This window comes from Hyaena hyaena, unplaced genomic scaffold (genome assembly GCF_003009895.1).
Source record: "Hyaena hyaena isolate Hyena2069 unplaced genomic scaffold, ASM300989v1 scaffold_141, whole genome shotgun sequence".
Taxonomy (NCBI): domain Eukaryota; kingdom Metazoa; phylum Chordata; class Mammalia; order Carnivora; family Hyaenidae; genus Hyaena; species Hyaena hyaena.
Window position 1 is genome coordinate 2759161 of NW_024080773.1, and position 17865 is coordinate 2777025.

Genomic DNA, 17865 nt, shown 5'->3' on the forward strand with positions numbered 1-17865 from the left:
GACTGACTGTGTGGTGCACATTTTCAATTACCAACCCTATTTTTTTCTTTTTCAATCTAAAGGCACACAAAATTCAAGATGTGAGGCTTCTGTGTAAAAATTATGTAGAGTACCAGAGTAAGTTATAATCACCTATCGGAGGGCACTTCTTAACTGACAAAAAAGGGTATTAGAAAGAAGACAGTCCTGCTTCATTCGGTACCACCCTCACATTTGCATGAAGTTAAAGTGTAGTTTCTTAACCACTGGTTAATCATCAATCCCATCAAAGGAATGCATGGATAACAATTGCCAATAATTAATCAGATAAATCCAGTTCTTTCTGTCTGCCTTCTGAAAAGAACAATTCTTTAACACCAGCCCTCCTAATTTTATCCTGTGCTAAACCAAAACTATAATTTTAATTTTCTATGTACCTTCCCAGATAACCTGCTACATTCTAAATAAAATCACACAAGTGGCTAAGCAAACTTGAGGTAATTATAGACTCTGAAGAGAAGCAAATAACCCTCATCTTAGGAAAGACAGAAGAAAAAAGCAAGACAGAGTAGAAAGGACAAATAATTACAGGGACTCTTGCCCCATTCCTTTCCTGTCTGCCATAAATAGTAAGTCAGTCCTATTAAAAAATCATTCCTGGGGCACCTGGATGGCTCAGTAGGTTAAACACCTGACTTCGGTTCAGGTCATGATCTCACGGTTCCTGAGTTGGAGTCTACATCAGGTCTGTGCTGACAGCTCAGAGCGTGGAACCTGCTTCGGATTCTGTGTCTCCCTGTCTTTCTGTCCCTCCCCCACTCGCACTCTGTCTCTCTCCCCAAAATAATAAACAAACATTAAAAAAAAAATTCCTTTCCTGTAAAAAGCTGAGTCTATGGGTGCACAACACCAATCACAAGCACTTACAGGCTGGTTAATATGAAACCTGGTAGGCATTCGTCTCATTATGGCTGAGTCAAGGTCCTGAGGACGGTTGGTGGCGCCCATAACTATGACCTGGGCATAGAAAGAAAACATAAGGCATTAAATCTACCGATAATGCACCTTTTAGGATGTTATTAATAGGTTAGAGGCTATGGAAAACTAATGAGTGTTTACATCTTCTATAAGAAATGACTTTAATCCAGTATTACTCAAAAATTTATAAAAACAAACCAAAGTTAATTCTAAATGGACCCAATGACAGCAAAGCTGGTAACACTGATGCATTTCAGCAGACTCTTAATTCAGTTACTGAATAATGATGAAGATTTAAGATAAAACAGGTTGTGTTCTGCAATATATAGTTGTTCAGTGGCTACACAGTGACGAACTAAAAGCCATTTATGTTACAGCTTGGGAGTCTATACAGGGGGTAATTCGAGTCCTCCGATACTAATGTTAAATCATTTCCCCCCAGTCTGAGGATTCTGGTGACAGTAATGGAATCCTATACTTTTCTCGCTAGATGTCACATCACCATCTCACAGCCCTATCAACCCTGCTGGTGACATCTGCTCAATGGTGTAATAAATCCTCAAGCAATCAAACTTTCAACAAGGGCAATAATTAATCAGATAAATGCTGGGCAGAAAAAAGAATGAGGTGCCTGGCTGGCTCAGTTGGTAGAGCATGCAACTCTTGACCTCGGGGTCATGAGTTCGAATTTCATGTTGGGGGTAGAGATTACTAAAAAGAACTAAATTAATTTAAAGAAAAAAGAAAAGAAAATGCCAACCTCTGGGCCTATGTCACTTTATTCATAAAGAATGCAGGCATGAAAACTCAACACAAATAAAGACAGAGATATCCAAAACAAGTTAATTTCTGAAAGCCTTCAATCGTAACATTATGGTTGGTATATTTTGTATAACACAATAACAACCCATATTCTGCTACCCAAAATGAAATTTATTGGTATTCTAATGGAAACTTTTCTTTAATATAATTTTATTCCAGCCTAAGAGGTTTTCGACTTCTGAAATAATTTGAAATCTAACTTCCAGAACATTTTGAAAGATCCACTAACTCTTATATTCTACTTCTACTCTACATTTAATGACATTCAAGAGACAAATTATTTTCAATTTAACTGTGAGAGATTGCCACCTAGAGGGGAAAAAGTGTAAATACAAAGGCAAATTTTAGAAATGTTAGTTCCACAATATAATGCATTTTGTATTTGAATAAAGTGGTCCTAAAATCAAAATATTAGCACTCTTACCTTGTTTTCAAATTTACTGACTTTCCACAACCCTATAAAATTAATAAGGTAAAGCAAATGTAAAACAAATCCTAAAGTTATCAAAGGAACTGCATAAAATAATGAACAGAGGTACATTTTGAAATAGACTAGATATTAAGTGTTAGAAGAGATTCAAAGTGATATGGAAGCTTGTAGAAGCCTGGCCATATCAATCTAAAACAAAAACAAGGCAAAACCTAGTATGGAAGATGGGATGCTAAAAATTAGGATCGAGGAATCTAAATAAACCCATCACAACAAGGTCTTATGGATAAATATAGGATGATGACACGTATTCAGATGAAGAAAAAGTGAGTGATTCAAACTACCTGTTTCAGTTAAAGAAGTTGTTTTAGAGTGATTTTAAGGGGCAAAAATGGATCAACTGTACACACACATCTTAACATCTAGTGCAAATGAGCTAAAATTCAAAATGGGAAGAAACAGTACTTTTTTAGTATTTAAGCAGAAGTTAGTGTTTCAGTTGACTTTTCTAGAATCTTTAATACATGTGATGCTTTAACAATTAAAACAGTCAGATCTAAAACTATGCCTGAACCCTTTGCCCATGTCAGTGAATACCCTAAATACACTGTTAACTTGTGTGTGGTCTCAACAGATGAAGACGACGTCATCGGGTACCGTGGATCCCCTGTCCTAGTGACGGGTCTGACTGGGCCACATAGCTACTTTTGTTTGCACTGTGGGATCTCACAAATACAAGAAAAAGCCGGGGTACTGGACTTGATCCGTAACCAAAGAATAGATATATTTAGAGAAAGCCTAACTGGTTCATATGAAAGAATATGTCTAAAACTAATATTCAGGTTAACATCAATTTTAATCCCCCTCAACATGCAAAAAAGGTTGAAGAAATTTATTTTATTAAAAAAGCAACATCTTCATTTTCTCCTGCAAATAAAGATCTATCACAATGAAAACAATAAATTATTACTATCAGGGTAGTAACGAATGATGGTTTTGAAAACCCAGTGTTGTTTTGTATCAGAACCGTGCTGTGTGGCTCTGGAGAATACTTCATCCAAATGCTATTTCCCTGACTTTTAAAACCACCCTCTGATACGAAATAATATTAGACAATTTTCTCCTATATGGGCTAACTATTCAACTAAGTGCTTTCAATATTGTTGCTCAGGAGGATAATCCATTTTTGGAAACCTGTATACTATTCCCATTTTGAACAGATTTATTAGCACCAATTACTAATAAAATTCTTTCTATTAATGTCAACTAAACTTATCCATGTTGTGTTTTCTAATCATTCAGCAAACACTAAAAGCAACTTTCCCTTATAATCAAATTATATTTTCATGAAGGTTATATAGAAGGAGAACATGTGGCTTAATATTCTCTTTAGGAGAATTTTTTTAAAATTTTTTTTAATGTTTTATTTATTTTTAGGAGAGAGAGAGACAGCATGAGCAGGAGAGGGTCAGAGAGAGAGGGAGTCACAGACTGAAACAGGCTCCAGGCTCTGAGCTGGCAGTCAGCACAGAGCCCGACGTGGGGCTCGAACCCACGAACCGTGAGATCATGACCTAAGCGAAAGTCGGACACTTAACCAACTAAGCCACCCAGGCGCACCGAATATTTTTTAATATATTTTTTTTATTTATTTCTAGGAGAGGAGAGAGAGAGACAGCGTGAGCAGGGGAGGGTCAGAGAGAGAGGGAGACACAGACTCCGAAATAGGCTCCAGGCTCTGGGCTGGCAGTCAGCACAGAGCCCGACGCGGGGCTCGAACCCACAAACCGCGAGATCATGACCTAAGCGAAAGTCGGACGCTTAACCGACTAAGCCACCCAGGCGCCACGATGATGTCTTAATTTTTGATTTATGGTAATGTGAATGTAGGAGATCCTTAAACTCTCCAGCTATAAAGCAAAATTAATAAAGTATAAAAAAATCTCAAATTAATAATTCTGCAAAAACGTAAAGGAATTAAGCTGAAGCCAACAGTGAAGGCTATGCACAAGGGAGGCAAGGCAGGGTAGGAGCTGACCAGGTACCACACAGAAATGTACAGATCTTAGGCAGTGGGGTTTACTCTGGACACCTTATGGCCTTAGTGATAAGAGGCCACCCTACATAAAGCTGGGGCTCATGAAGTATCAGGGTCCTAAAACAGTACTGAAGTATGAGAAAACGCATTCAGCAGAGTCAAGCTTTGGTTCCTGGTAAGACGTATAAACACACACAATCCCTAAGATTTCATGGTTCTTCACCAGCTAACCTGGATCTCGCACCTCTATTTACCTATTTGTGTTGAGAAAAATCTAGCAGAAGACAAAAAAAAAAAAAAAAAAAATCCTCTTAGAAGCAACAAACCTTCAACATAGGTTCCAAAAATCTACACACACAGTTTTACCAAATATGACTTTTCCCATGAAATCACAAAACACACAAGCAAAGTCAAATGACAGAATCAGATGTGCAGTCATACATTAGAATTGCTGAATACAGACTACAAAATTAGCATGTTAACATATATAAAGGAATAAAAAAAAAATCACATAGCAAATACTTATGTACTAAGTTAAACCAGGTAAGTTATGAACTTAACTCAAATTCCTTAAAACTACCCAATAGTTTTGAGTGGATGCTATCCTTCCCTTTTTTACAGATAGTACTCCCTAGGGCCATTCAAATACAGAGTGATTATATTATCTGGTCAAAGTCACACAGCCGGTTGATGACCAGGGCTCTAGTTCTCTAGTCCAATTGGAAGCAGGAGTTGATGGGCCAGAGCCCATCAAAACTGACCTGTCAGACTTCAAGAAGGATCTGAAAGAATCTCTAGGACTGAAAAATATAGTAAGTGAACTAATAAGCTCAATAAAAAGGGTAACTAGCAGAAGAGATGCAACTAAAATCAGAACTAGCAAATTAAAGAAAGGTAAAATCATTTCTCAGAACGAAGCACAAAGAGGAAATATGAACGAGAAGCTGAAACACATGGAGTGTAAATAAGGTACACCAATGGGCACTCCATAGGGAGGTCACATGGAGAATGGAGGGAAATGGTATGTGAAGAATGGCTCAATTTTTCAGTTCTGGTTCTAGAACTTCCATTTCTGGTAATACAGCAGAAAAACAAACATGCTGGGTGAGTTTTTTTTTTTCCTTTAACGAAAATACCTTACCGTTCTGGCTGGAAAGTGTGGACTATTCAGAGGAGAAGAACTAAGAGAAAATGGGAACCACAAGAGGAACACTGAACAAGACAGGTGGCTGTCCTTTGGGACCATAGCAGGGGACCTAGTTCTGGTTTTCACAGCCCGCAGGGTGGAGACCAAGCGTAGGATAGAAGAGTTACATAAAAGTGGGATCCTAAGGAAAGTACACGTGGCAGAAAGTGGGAAAGTGTGTGAGTTCCAGCAACTAATGAACACAGTAAAGTGAAACTAAGTGACAGAGGGACCAAGAGGAGAGACTGTAAGATTTATGGTAAAGGGTCTAAACACGCACAGAGTACAGCCACTAGTTGTTTCCTCTGCCGTGGCAGGAGGACCCTCCAGGAGAGGCTTTATCCAGTTTTCTCCTTTCTGTAGTATTTGTTTCAGGCACTTAGGCAATCTTTTAACATTGTGTTTAACACAAAACCCTCAATTATGGTAAGTATATTAAAAAAAAAAAAAAAAACTTTTCTAAAAAAACCTAAGAAATAGCCCGCTAAATTTTCCACTGCCACCCCCCCCATCACCACTGCCACCACCCTTCTACCCCCATCGCCACTGCCACCACCCCCCCCATCACCCATCGCCACTGCCACCACCACCGCCACCCCCCCATCACCACCCTCCCCCTACCAGCTCAAGGCAGATTTCTTTCACACACCTGACAGCTGTGGTCAGTATCCAGTCCATCCCACAGACTCATAAACTGAGCTTTCATCATGGCGGTAGCTTCATGGTCAGAACTTGAACGGTTTCGCAGGAAGGAGTCTAGAAGGAAAAAGTCCTTAACCTTAGAAACTAATATGAATTATTTACTCTTTGTATAACTTCAACTCATTACTCAAAATCTGACAACTCTGTGAAAGAGTACAAGAAAAAGGGCTCAACTATGCCTTTTCACACATTAGTCTGATACAACAATCTTGGCAAATAATTGAGAAATTAAAACACAATCAACTCCCAATCTTCATTTCTTTCCTACCAGCAAATTTAAAGAAGTGCAGGATCCGGTTCTGAGAAGATAAGGATCAAGCAGTGTCTTGAGGAAGGTCTGTATGCTTTGGCCCTAACTTTCCAGGTTATCTGTGTCCTACGTATTCTTAATTGTGGGTACATTCTTTTTCCTCACACACTTTTCCTGGAAATAAAAATGGCACTGGAAAAATGTAAAACACCATTTAGTGGGAAATGCAGGACAGAAAATGGTTTCGAACACACATGCGTACTAGTACACATGTGCACATACGTTATGTAATGTACGTAAGCCTGCAAGAAAATACACCAGAATGTGAATTGCCTACACTACTTCTCAGTGACAGACTTAAGGACAATTCAAATTTTCTCTTGAGCTATTTGCTGTCTTCTCAATCATCTATCTACAAAGAACGTGAAATGCTTTTAAAGCGGGGTGGGAAAACAGTACATCCTAATAATGAAAAAAACACAGTAGTAAGTCCTAGATTTTCTAGTATAATTCTATTTCAAATGCGTTGTCTTCTATCCCTTCAAATAACTGCCATTTCAGCACTGAAACTACAACTTGAAGATCAATCATACATGCGAGTAGCACAGAAATGCTTTGGTCCAAACTTTAACAAAAAAAAATTTTAAAAGTGATTACAGCAGGGGTGCCTGGGTGGCTTAGTCAGTTAAGCGTCCGACTTTCACTTAGGTCATGATCTCGCGGTTTGTGGGTTCGAGCCCCGCGTCGGGCTCTGTGCTGACTGCCAGCTCAGAGCCTGGAGCCTGTTTCAGTCTGTGACTCCCTCTCTCTCTGACCCTTCCCTGCTCACGCTGTCTCTCTCTCTCTCTCCTAGAAAGAAATAAAACATAAAAAAAAAAAAAAAGTGATTACAGCAAAAATAATACCATGAGACGACAGGGGCTTCTGATGACAAATATGCATCCTGGATTTTCTTTTGTAGTCCAGTTTAATACAGTCTGTCCTACTGTGCACAAAACTAACTCAACTATCCTCGATGTAGGAAATGTAGTCATTTTTAAATTGCTTCCTTTTTTATTATTATTTTTTAATGTTTTTATTTATTTCTAGGAGAGAGAGAGAGAGACAGCATGAGCAGGGGAGGGTCAGAGAGAGAGGGAGTCACAGACTGAAACAGGCTCCAGGCTCTGAGCTGGCAGTCAGCACAGAGCCCGACGCAGGGCCTGAACCCACGAACCGCGAGATCATGACCTAAGCGAAAGTCGGACGCTTAACCGACTAAGCCACCCCGGCGCCCCAAATTGCTTCCTTTTAAAGACACTATGTGTAAGTACAGCTGCCTACTTACGCACGTAATTCTGCTATCAAGTATTCCTAATCTTCTCCATTACTAAGAAGTTGGTTCTGGCAAGACAACTGCTTGAAATAATATAAAAAACTTAAAATGCTAGGTCAGTGTAAATAACCTAACTATGTCAGTAATTACATTAAATGTTAAATGTAGGACCACCTGGGGAGCTCATGTCAGTTAAGCGTCTGACTTCAGCTCACGGTTTGTGGGTTCAAGCCCTGCATCAGGCTCGGTGCTGACAGCTCAGAGACTGGAACCTGCTTGGGATTCTGTGTCTCCCTCCCTCTCTGCCCTGCCCAGCTTACATTCTGTCCCTGTCTCTCAAAAGTAATGAACACAGAAGAAAAATTAATGAAAAAATGTTAAATGTAAACGGTCTAGAGACCCACAGGGGGGTTAAGAAATCAGACTGGATTAAAAATAACAAACCCAACTTTGTGCTCCTTACAAGGGACACACTTTAAATCTAAGAGCTCAGAATGTTGCAAAGGATAGAAAAAGACATACATGTAAATAGTAACAAAAAAAAGTTGGAAAAAATATATTTTAAAGGTAATGCATAACTGACAAATGGTGCTAGAACAACTGAACATCCAAGTGCTAAAAATATATATAGACAAAGACCTTATACTTTGCACAAAAATTAACGGAAAATTGATTCTAGATCTAAATGTAAAACAAAACAAAACAAAAAAACCTGTAAAGCTTCTAGAAGATAATATAGGAGAAAATCTAGGTTGCCTTGAGTTTGGTGATGAGTTTTTACATACACCAAAAAAGTGATTGATCAAATAAAAACAGTTAAGTTGGACTTTATTAAAATTAAAAAATGTATGGAAACCAACCTAACAATAAACTATATTAAAAAATAAATAAAATAAAGGTACATTACTTAAAAAATTAAACTAAATTAAAAAACGCTTAATAAAGAAAAAAAAATTAATACTTCTGCCTTGTGGAAGACACTGGCTACGAGAAGAGATAAGCCAGGGCTCCTGGGTGGCTCTATTGGTTAAATGCCCAACTTTGGCTCAGGTCATGATCTCACAGCTTGTGGGTTCCAGTCTCACATCCGGCTCTGTGCTGATGCTCAGGCAGAGCCTGGAGCCTGTTTGGGATTCTGTGTCTCCCTCTCTCTATGTCCCAACCCCCACACTCTCTCTGTCTCAAAAATAAATAAACATTAAAAAAAAAAAAAGAGAGATAAACTACAGACTAGGACGAAAAATTTTCAAAATACTTATCTGATAAAAAATGTGTATCCAAAATATACAAAGAACATTTAAAATTCAATAATAAGAAAACAACCCAATTAAAAAATGGGCAAAAGACCTGAACTCACACTTCAAAAAAGATACATGTATGGCAAATAAGCACATGAAAAGATGTTCCACATCCTACGTCATCAGAGAACTGTAACCTTAAATGACAATGAGTCATCGCTACACATCTGCCAGGATCGCTAAAATCCCAAAACGCTGATAATATCAAGTGACGGACAAGATGCTGAGCAATGGGACCCCTCATTTACTATGGAACTAAAAAACCATAGAGCCATTTTGGAAGGCAGTTTAGTGATTTCTTACAAAGTTAGGATCCAGCAAATGCACTCCCAGGTGTTTACCCAGTTGAGCTGAAAATGTTTGTCCATGCAAAATCCTGCACATCACAGCTGTTAGCAGCTTTATTCATAATTGCCCCTAACCGGAAGCAACCAAGATATCCCTGGGCAGACGAATGGATAACAACTGGTGTTATCCACACAACGGAATATTACTCAGCCAGAAAAAGAAATGAGCTCCCAAGCCACAAAAAGACACGGAGGAGCCTTAAAGGCATGTTGCTAAGTGAAAGAAGCCAGTCTGAAAAGGCTCCATTATCGCATGATTCCAGTTATGATATTCTGTACAAGGCAAGACAGTGAAAAGACCAGTGGCTGCTGGGACTTCAGGAGTTTAGGACGAACAAGTGGAGCACAGGAGGTTTTCAGGATGATGAAACTATTCTGCCTGAGCTGGAATGGTAGACACATGACATTATGCATTAGTCAAAGCCTAGAGACTGTAAGCACAATGACCCTTAATACAGACTACGGACTTTACTAATACAGGCTTATAAATTATAACAAATGTGTCACACAAATGCCAAGTACTGATAACAGGAAAACTGTGTGTGCAGGGGTGCACACATGAAAACTTTCTAAGTTCTTTCTGTAAACTTAGAACAGTCCTAAATAACAAGATCCAGTTAAAGAGAAAAACAGCTTCAGAAATATCTGAGGTTGTGGGAAAGAGAAAAACAACCATCAGGACTCAGGAGGTAAGTGGTGCAGGCGTGCGGTGCTTGTGCCACCATGGACGCATGCTGTGTACATGGCAGGAAGGTAGGGGTGCGTGTTCAGCTTCGGTGTTAACATCTACATGGAGAACAAGCTGCTCGAAAGGGTGTACACTCACACAAAGTATAGACAAGGAAAAAGTCCTGCTCACTACTCCCGGGAGCTAAAGGCCAAGTCTGTCTTGGTCTAGGCTCTGGGGTAACAGGTCTCCCCTGAAAAATAAAGAACCAAGATCACAGGGGCTCTCCCTCAGGCATGAAGACAGGATCAGTCTAGGAACATCCACATGGAGATTATCATCAAAGTTAGTCTTACACAGAGGTTCTAAGAGGAAGACAGGAAAACCACTCTGACTGTCTTTAGGCAACAAGGAATCTGCTATACAAACAAGCTGTAAGCTATCTAATGTGAGCAATGAGCCAAGGAAATAAGTTAGTATGAAACAGTTAACAACACAAAGGAGAAGTAGAATTTCAGACACAATCCAAAAAAACTATGTATACTAGGATGCTTAAAACTGAGACATTAAAGGGGGTTAGCTGCATGGCTTAGTTGGATTAAGTCTCCGACCTTTGATATCGGATCAAGTCAAATCTCAGTCATGAGATTGAGCCACATGTAGGGCTCTACACTGACAGCAGAGCCTGCTTAGGATTCTCTCTCTCCTCTCTCTGCCCCTCCCCCCACTCATGCAGTCTCATGTCTCTCTCAACATAAATTTAAAAAACCTGAGACATAAAAGGGATTGAAATTCAAACAGAAGAGTAACTACAGTGAAAAAAATTAATTTGAAAGAGAATCAAATAGAACTTCTCAACTTCAGATATAATCAACATAATACAAACCCAATGGTCGTGACATTAACATAGCCAAACAAAGAATTGCTGTTTAAAACTTGAAGATTGATTTTTTTTAGTTGCACCATTATTTTATGTATCAACAAAGTTTTAAATGTTGCCAAGTAAATTATAATACTAAAAGAAAAAACTCTGCCATTTAAATTATAACATGGTATCCCAATTTCAGAAAGGTTAAAATGTAAACAACAAAATGGTATATTTTAGAACTGATGAAATATGGAGAGAGAACTTGATGTGGAAATGACTCAAAATTAAGCAGAGAAGTGAAGAGTGTGTATATACATATAAGCAAACATATGTATTTATAAAATGGAAGTCTTGCCACAATCAAAGATTCTGAGAAGTTTTTTGGAATTAATGAAAATCACAAATCATCAGATTAAGAACCACAGTAAGTCTCAGTGTGATAATAAAATAAATACAGCCCTAGAAAAACCACAATCAAATAGGAGAACAAGATAAAAATCTAATAACAATAGAGAGAAAAGATAAAATTACTTACAAAGAAATATTTGACTATAAGCAGAATTCTCAATTCTCAAGCAATAACAAAGACTGGAAGACAATGCACTTGTAGCTTCAAAATGCTGAAGAAAAATAATTCTGTTATCATTTAGGAGTGAAGGTAGAATTAACACATTTTCACCCCAAGACAGAATTTACTGTATTCACGATCTTTGCTGAAAGAGCTTGACAAACTGCAGAGAAGGGAGTTAAATCCATACAAGGCAGGTGTGTAAAGAAGCAACCGTGAGCACAGAACGAGCAGATGTGGTCTCTACACAAGCACTGCCAGTACAGGCGTAACGACCAGCGTGCAGATGAGCACACGCGAGAAGCGTCAACATGTAAGTGATGAATGGGATGACCTGTGCAAGAGTGCTAAGGTCCCTGTGTTGTTTGGGAGGAGGGCAGAAACGATTAGCGTAGACTTAAAGGCAAGTAGGTATTCTAAATGTTTCACTAAAGAAAAAGAATATGTTACTTCTAAACCTGAAGCAGGGAAGAGGGGATAAAGAAAAGTCCACTAGACTGGTAAATAAAAAGCACACAATAATGTGGCAGAAATAAATCTAAATACACGAGCTATCAAAATAAAGGCAGACTGACCACTCCTCCTAGTTAAGGCGTCTTAGATTAAAATTTTTAAAATTCTAGCTATATGCGCTTTTGTGCAAAATTCACACCAAAACTCCAAACTAGCTGTAATAAACCAATGAGAGACACACAAGACAGGCAAATAACCAAGTACTGTATATCTATACCTATTTTTCTCTATTTCTACACAGTCTATCATATTACATATAACGATATAACTAATTCAAAGCTATAGGTTCAATTTACCTAGCTCTAGTATGACTTACCACACTAGGAACAGGACCAAAAATACGGATGAGCCATAAAATACAGAAAAGGTACACTAATAGAAAAGTCACGACATATAGGGAAAGACCACCTATTTTATAAGTTGGCTGTCCAACTGGAAAAGAATGAAATTAGATTCCTACTTCAAAATATACACTTGGAAAAGAGAGATATTTATGGGGGTAGAGAAAAATTTGTAAGCCAGACGCAAAAAGTATAAATCATAAAAAAAAGATATATAACCTACATTTAAATTTAAATTTCCATAAAAGAAACTATCATAAAATGAAAAGACAAGCCAGTCTAGAAAATATTTGCAATCATAATAAACATCAACAAAGAACTGCCAAGAAAATGCAAATAACCCCAAAGAAAAACTGGAAGTTTACAAGCAAGGAAACTCAGTGACTAGTCAACATGTTAAGAGATGCCCAAATTTCCCAGCAGTGCAGGGAAACACAAAACAATGATAATTCATATTCTTTAAGTTGACAAAAAAATCAATGATTGGATCTGAAAAAACAAATTTTAGGGGTATGCAGGGAAACTATGTAATTGAGAGAGTGAAAACAGGTAGAACCACTTTGAAGAACTGATAATCCCAGTGAGGCTGAAGACAGACACATCACATAAGCTGACGGTCCAACTTCTGGGCATGCAGCCTGGACAAGCACCTGCTGAAAGAAATATGGACATGGGTGCCCACCGCATGCTGTGTGTAATACGGAGAAGACAGAAAACTACTATTAGGCAGCAGAACGAACAGATGATGGTTCATTCTGGAATATGAAAATTATACACAGCGTATAAGGGTGTTGGTGATCTCTTTCGTGTTATTAATCTGCCCTAATAAGTGCTGAAAACTAAATCTGGTCATCTAAATACCTCCCCTAAGAATGGCGCTATAAAATGTTCACACAGAAAAGTCACATACCTATTTCATCTATAAAAATGATGGAAGGCTGTAGCTTTATGGCAAGGGAGAAGACCGCAGCAGCCAACTTCTGAGACTCTCCGTACCACTTATCTGTCAGCGTTGAAGGCTGAAGGTTAATGAATCGACAGCCTGCTTCTTTGGCGGTAGCCTTGGCAATCAATGTTTTACCACAGCCTGGAGGCCCATAGAGAAGAACTCCTGCAAATTAACATGTTATTTCATTATTTAGGTTTTTATGCGATAATCAACTTAATATTAATTCTGCCCACACTAAAATTTCCCCCGACATTCACTTGTTATCATTAACCTTTTTTTAGTAGTAGAAAAGGAAGGTGCCACTTTCCAAGTTCAGTGTCAGCGACGACTATAAAATTACAGCATGCTTGTGCCTTCTCCCTTCAATGGAAGGTCTCGTTCAGGATCACCCTGACCTCCAAACTCACGCCACTCGATTCGTGGTTGACAAATAAAATGGTCCAATGCCCCCCGCCTTCACAAGCCAACAGGGCACTACAGCACATTAGACCAGCCCAGAGAAAACAGAGAACTTCTTCAAAACAGGCTGCAGCAAATACCATTTAGATGTTACTGAGACGTAAGTTTTAGCCAAAAGGGCACATGCCTTTTCCCAAACAGATAATGATCTCTTCTTCAAAGGAACAAAAGCTGCCAGTCACTTCTGTATTACTTTCCAAGGAATAAAACTGCATTATTAACCTATAGTCTCCAAAGAGTAATTTGCCACTTTATACAATTTAAGGTAATTCTTTTAATATGAGAGATTTAAACTGGTTGAGGCTTTGGACATTTTGGGAATCATCACCAACTGTTTTTCAACTAAAATGAAGTAACATTTTTCTATGTTAACAGTAAAATTATGTTCCTGGCTATAGATCATCTGTAGACAGGCCTGACAAAAATTATAATCTGCAGACTTAAATATTTGCTTAATTCAGAGCTTCTCTACTTTTCTCATGTCAGCACTTAAAAAGACAATATTTACAGGTAGCACGCTAGGGTAAAAGGAAGAGGCTTTGGAGATTTCCAAAGTATTATTATGTAATAAAAATAAAATACAGGGGTGCCTGGGTGGCTCAGTCAGTGAAGCATCTGACTTCAGCTCAAGTCATTATCTCACAGTTCCCGGGTTCGAGCTCAGAGCCTGGAGCCTGCTTCAGATTCTCTGTCTCCCTCTCTCACTGCTCCTTCCCCGCTCACTCTGTCTCTGTCTCTCAAAATAAAATAAAGACATAAAAAAAACTTTTTTTAAACCCAAAATATTATGTAATAAAAATAAAATATAAGGGCACTTGGGTGGCTCAGTCAGTTATGCATCTGACTTTGGCTCAGGTCATGATCTCATAGTTCATGGATTCGAGCCCATGTCGAGCTCAGAGCCTAGAGTCTGCTTGAGTTCTGTGTCTTCCTCTCTCTCTCTGCCTCTTCTCTGCTCATTCTCTCTTTCTCAAGCATAATAAACATTTTAAAAATACAAAATATAAGAAAAGTATTTTGTATTAAAATCTCACCTTGACTAAATTTTCATTTTTTTCTTTTTAATGAGAAGCTTGAGCTTGATTCCATAAAACAAATATTTTTGACACCAAGCTCTTCAAAATAATGTTCAGGCACATAAACTTTTCCTCAGGCACAGATTTTTCTAGTGGTCCTCATAATTCTTTACGAATTAATAAGTTTAATCATCTTACTTTTCTATTTTAAAAGCTATTTTAAAATTTAAATCAATAACCTTTGCCAGTACATGTTAATATTTCCATGCAGCCCTTTACAATTTTTAATTAAGTTCATCTGGGTGTAAAAAATTTAGTTATATCACTTATAATTTGAACCCCCTACTGACACTTTTCCTTTGGACACTTTTCCCCTATTGTGTTGTTCATGTGAACAACACAGAACAGTAGTCTAATGCTGTTTAATTCACATCAAACTGAAAACATACAGGGTGACTACAGATGCCTGGAACTGTCATCACATTTGTTACTCTGATCATATTAATATGGAATGCAGATCCAGAAACTTTTATACGCATACTACTTGGATCTTAGGGTTTTCTGAGCAAACTTTTGATGCAAACGTCCTCGTATCTTGATTACTTTGTGACTACAGCACATGCCACGTTGACTTTGCGGCCACAGGACACCTCACAAACTTGGGCAAGTGTTCCTAGAATGTCCCCTTTAATTTCAAGTATTCATTCATCACTTTGAGTTTTTTATTCCTAATAGTTTAGTTTGGCAATCCTTAGCAGGATTAGGGTTTTCCTATTATTTCTCTTCAGGAATTACAATTAGTGTTACTAATTAAGCACTTTTTTATAGGTTTTTTTTTTTTTTTTTTTACAAAGTCTGAAACTCAACATTGAAGGCTTTGGTATTTCATAATCTTCTGGAGGCCAGACACAATAGGGGAGGTGCTTGTATGCATGTATGGAGCAGGGAGTGCTCATTTCCTGCCTTGGGTGGTAGCTATGCAAGTGTGAGCTTTACAATCATCCATTTAGCTATTTTACCCCCATTTCCGCATGTCACTTCACTAAGACTCACATTGTCTCACCCCGCATGTTACTAATGAGTCTAGCAGTAACACTGTTTGTAAGGGCCACCTTCTCTATATCCTTTGTGGGATGAATTCTACCATGTTCGTGCTTAGGAAGACTGATACATGACATAGCCTGCAATGAATGTGAGGCCTCCGGCTTCCATTATGAGTTTTGCAATCTTTTAACTAGGTTTTTTTGTTCAGTCTGATACTCTTACAACCATTTTCAATAAAACGAAAAACTATGATTACTTCATGCTCCGTAGAGGCTTAAAAATTCAAACCCCTCTTTAATGTGGATGTTCTGATAAGGGCTTTACTTCCTAAGTACTACAGGCAAATGAAAGATTTAGGATGAGGAAGAAAAGAAGAATAGGGACAAGAGGTCCAAATTTGAAATAATCCTCATTAGTGACAAATATATTACCTTATGAGTAACCAACATTTTTCTTTTTTGAACTAGCTTACTGACTTTCAAGCTTTAATAAAAAAATTGTCCAAATGGTGGAAAAGTAAATATGTGTAAAAACTAACTCTATTTAAATACAAAGTACTCAATGAGGTGGAGGGAGACGTTTACAGCCCCAGAAAAATCACTTCTCAAAGTATATTTTTCCTAAGTTACCTACATTTTCAAGAAGCATCAAAACATGGAACATGATAAAATTCACAAACATAAAATCTATGTGCCAAAATAATGATTACCGAAGCCAGAGTTTACAAAAAGAACCATATGTACTCAGACTGAATTTTAATTATAAATTTTTAAACATTTGGAAGAAAACAGGGTTACTTTCTTAATGCAACCATTAACATTTTATGGCATATTCTTGTAACCACGCAGTGGTAGCCGATCTATCTTCATGTGACCGGCTGATCTCATGTGCTATTAGAAGTCATTCTCAAATCACCCTTGTGTGGTCTGTAAGGCAGTGCGGACTTTTTTTTTTTTTTTAAATATTTTTTTATTTATTTCTAGGAGAGAGAGAGAGACAGCGTGAGCAGGGGAGGGTCAGAGAGAGAGGGAGACACAGATTCCGAAATAGGCCCCAGGCTCCGAGCTGGCAGTCAGTACAGAGCCCGACGCGGGGCTCGAACCCACGAACCGCGAGATCATGACCTAAGTGAAAGTCGGACGCCTAACCGACTAAGCCACCCAGGCGCCCCGGCAGTGCGGACTTTTAACCTAGAAGGCAATAAACTGTCCAGGGAGAACATAAAATTGGCAATAAAGCAACGACTCTAACTACATAACCTAATTCCAGTTAACAAACTAAGGTATACAACTGATTTTACGCTCTTCTTCTGTACGCTAACATCTGATTTATGCTGAGGGTCAAAAAGTAAATTAATGGCTTTTCAAATTTTGTTCCTGATACAACCTTTCCAAAAACGCAAGGCTGAAAAGCTCAAACAGTATAACTTTAAGAAATACACATGTAACTTAAAAAGTCTGAAGCACACAGAGAAACCACCTCTAGTTTTGGACAATGCTTTCAAAGAAGCGCTGGATATACACGGGACTCTGAAGTACCCCATCGTAATTTGGTATCTACTGTGTTAACTGACTGGAGCTTTAAACCAAGCGCAGCTGGTACAGTCACCCAAGTACCTGGGCGGAGCCATTGCTGATGAAGCCTGGAACTTTCTCTAATAGCACAGAAAACACAGCATACTTCTCTCCCATCCCAGTACTAACCAGGCCTGAGCCTGCATCTGACTTTTCTAACTTCACTAATTGAGAAACTGCGACATGAAAAATCACAAAAGTTCTTTCTTGTTCAGACTACCAATGACCTGGGAGAGGGTAAAGAACTACATAAACCAATTTGTACTTTACTCTTTTGATCTCGGCTCAGATAAATCATTTGCAATTTTCTCTGGGGGAAAAATGTTTAAAAACAATGAACTCGGGGCGCCTGGGTGGCTTAGTCGGTTAAGCGTCCGACTTTCACTTAGGTCATGATCTCGCGGTTCGTGGGTTCGAGCCCCGCGTCGGGCTCTGTGCTGACTGCCAACTCAGAGCCTGGAGCCTGTTTCAGTCTGTGACTCCCTCTCTCTCTGACCCTCCCCTGCTCACGCTGTCTCTCT

At 38.5% G+C, this 17865-nt stretch overlaps 1 protein-coding gene across 6 annotated transcripts in view; it reads right to left on the reverse strand.

The window, feature by feature from the left end:
* The window catches only part of ATAD1 (ATPase family AAA domain containing 1), a 74994-nt gene that overhangs the window by 13336 nt on the left and 43793 nt on the right, over positions 1–17865 (reverse strand). For all 6 annotated transcript variants that reach the window (XM_039238537.1, XM_039238539.1, XM_039238533.1 and 3 more), the window contains 3 exons: positions 13213–13413; positions 6083–6189; positions 907–996 (listed from right to left, as the gene is read on the reverse strand). In XM_039238537.1, coding sequence (XP_039094468.1) covers positions 907–996; positions 6083–6189; positions 13213–13413 — 398 coding nt within the window. The remainder of the gene's footprint in view (positions 1–906; positions 997–6082; positions 6190–13212; positions 13414–17865) is intronic.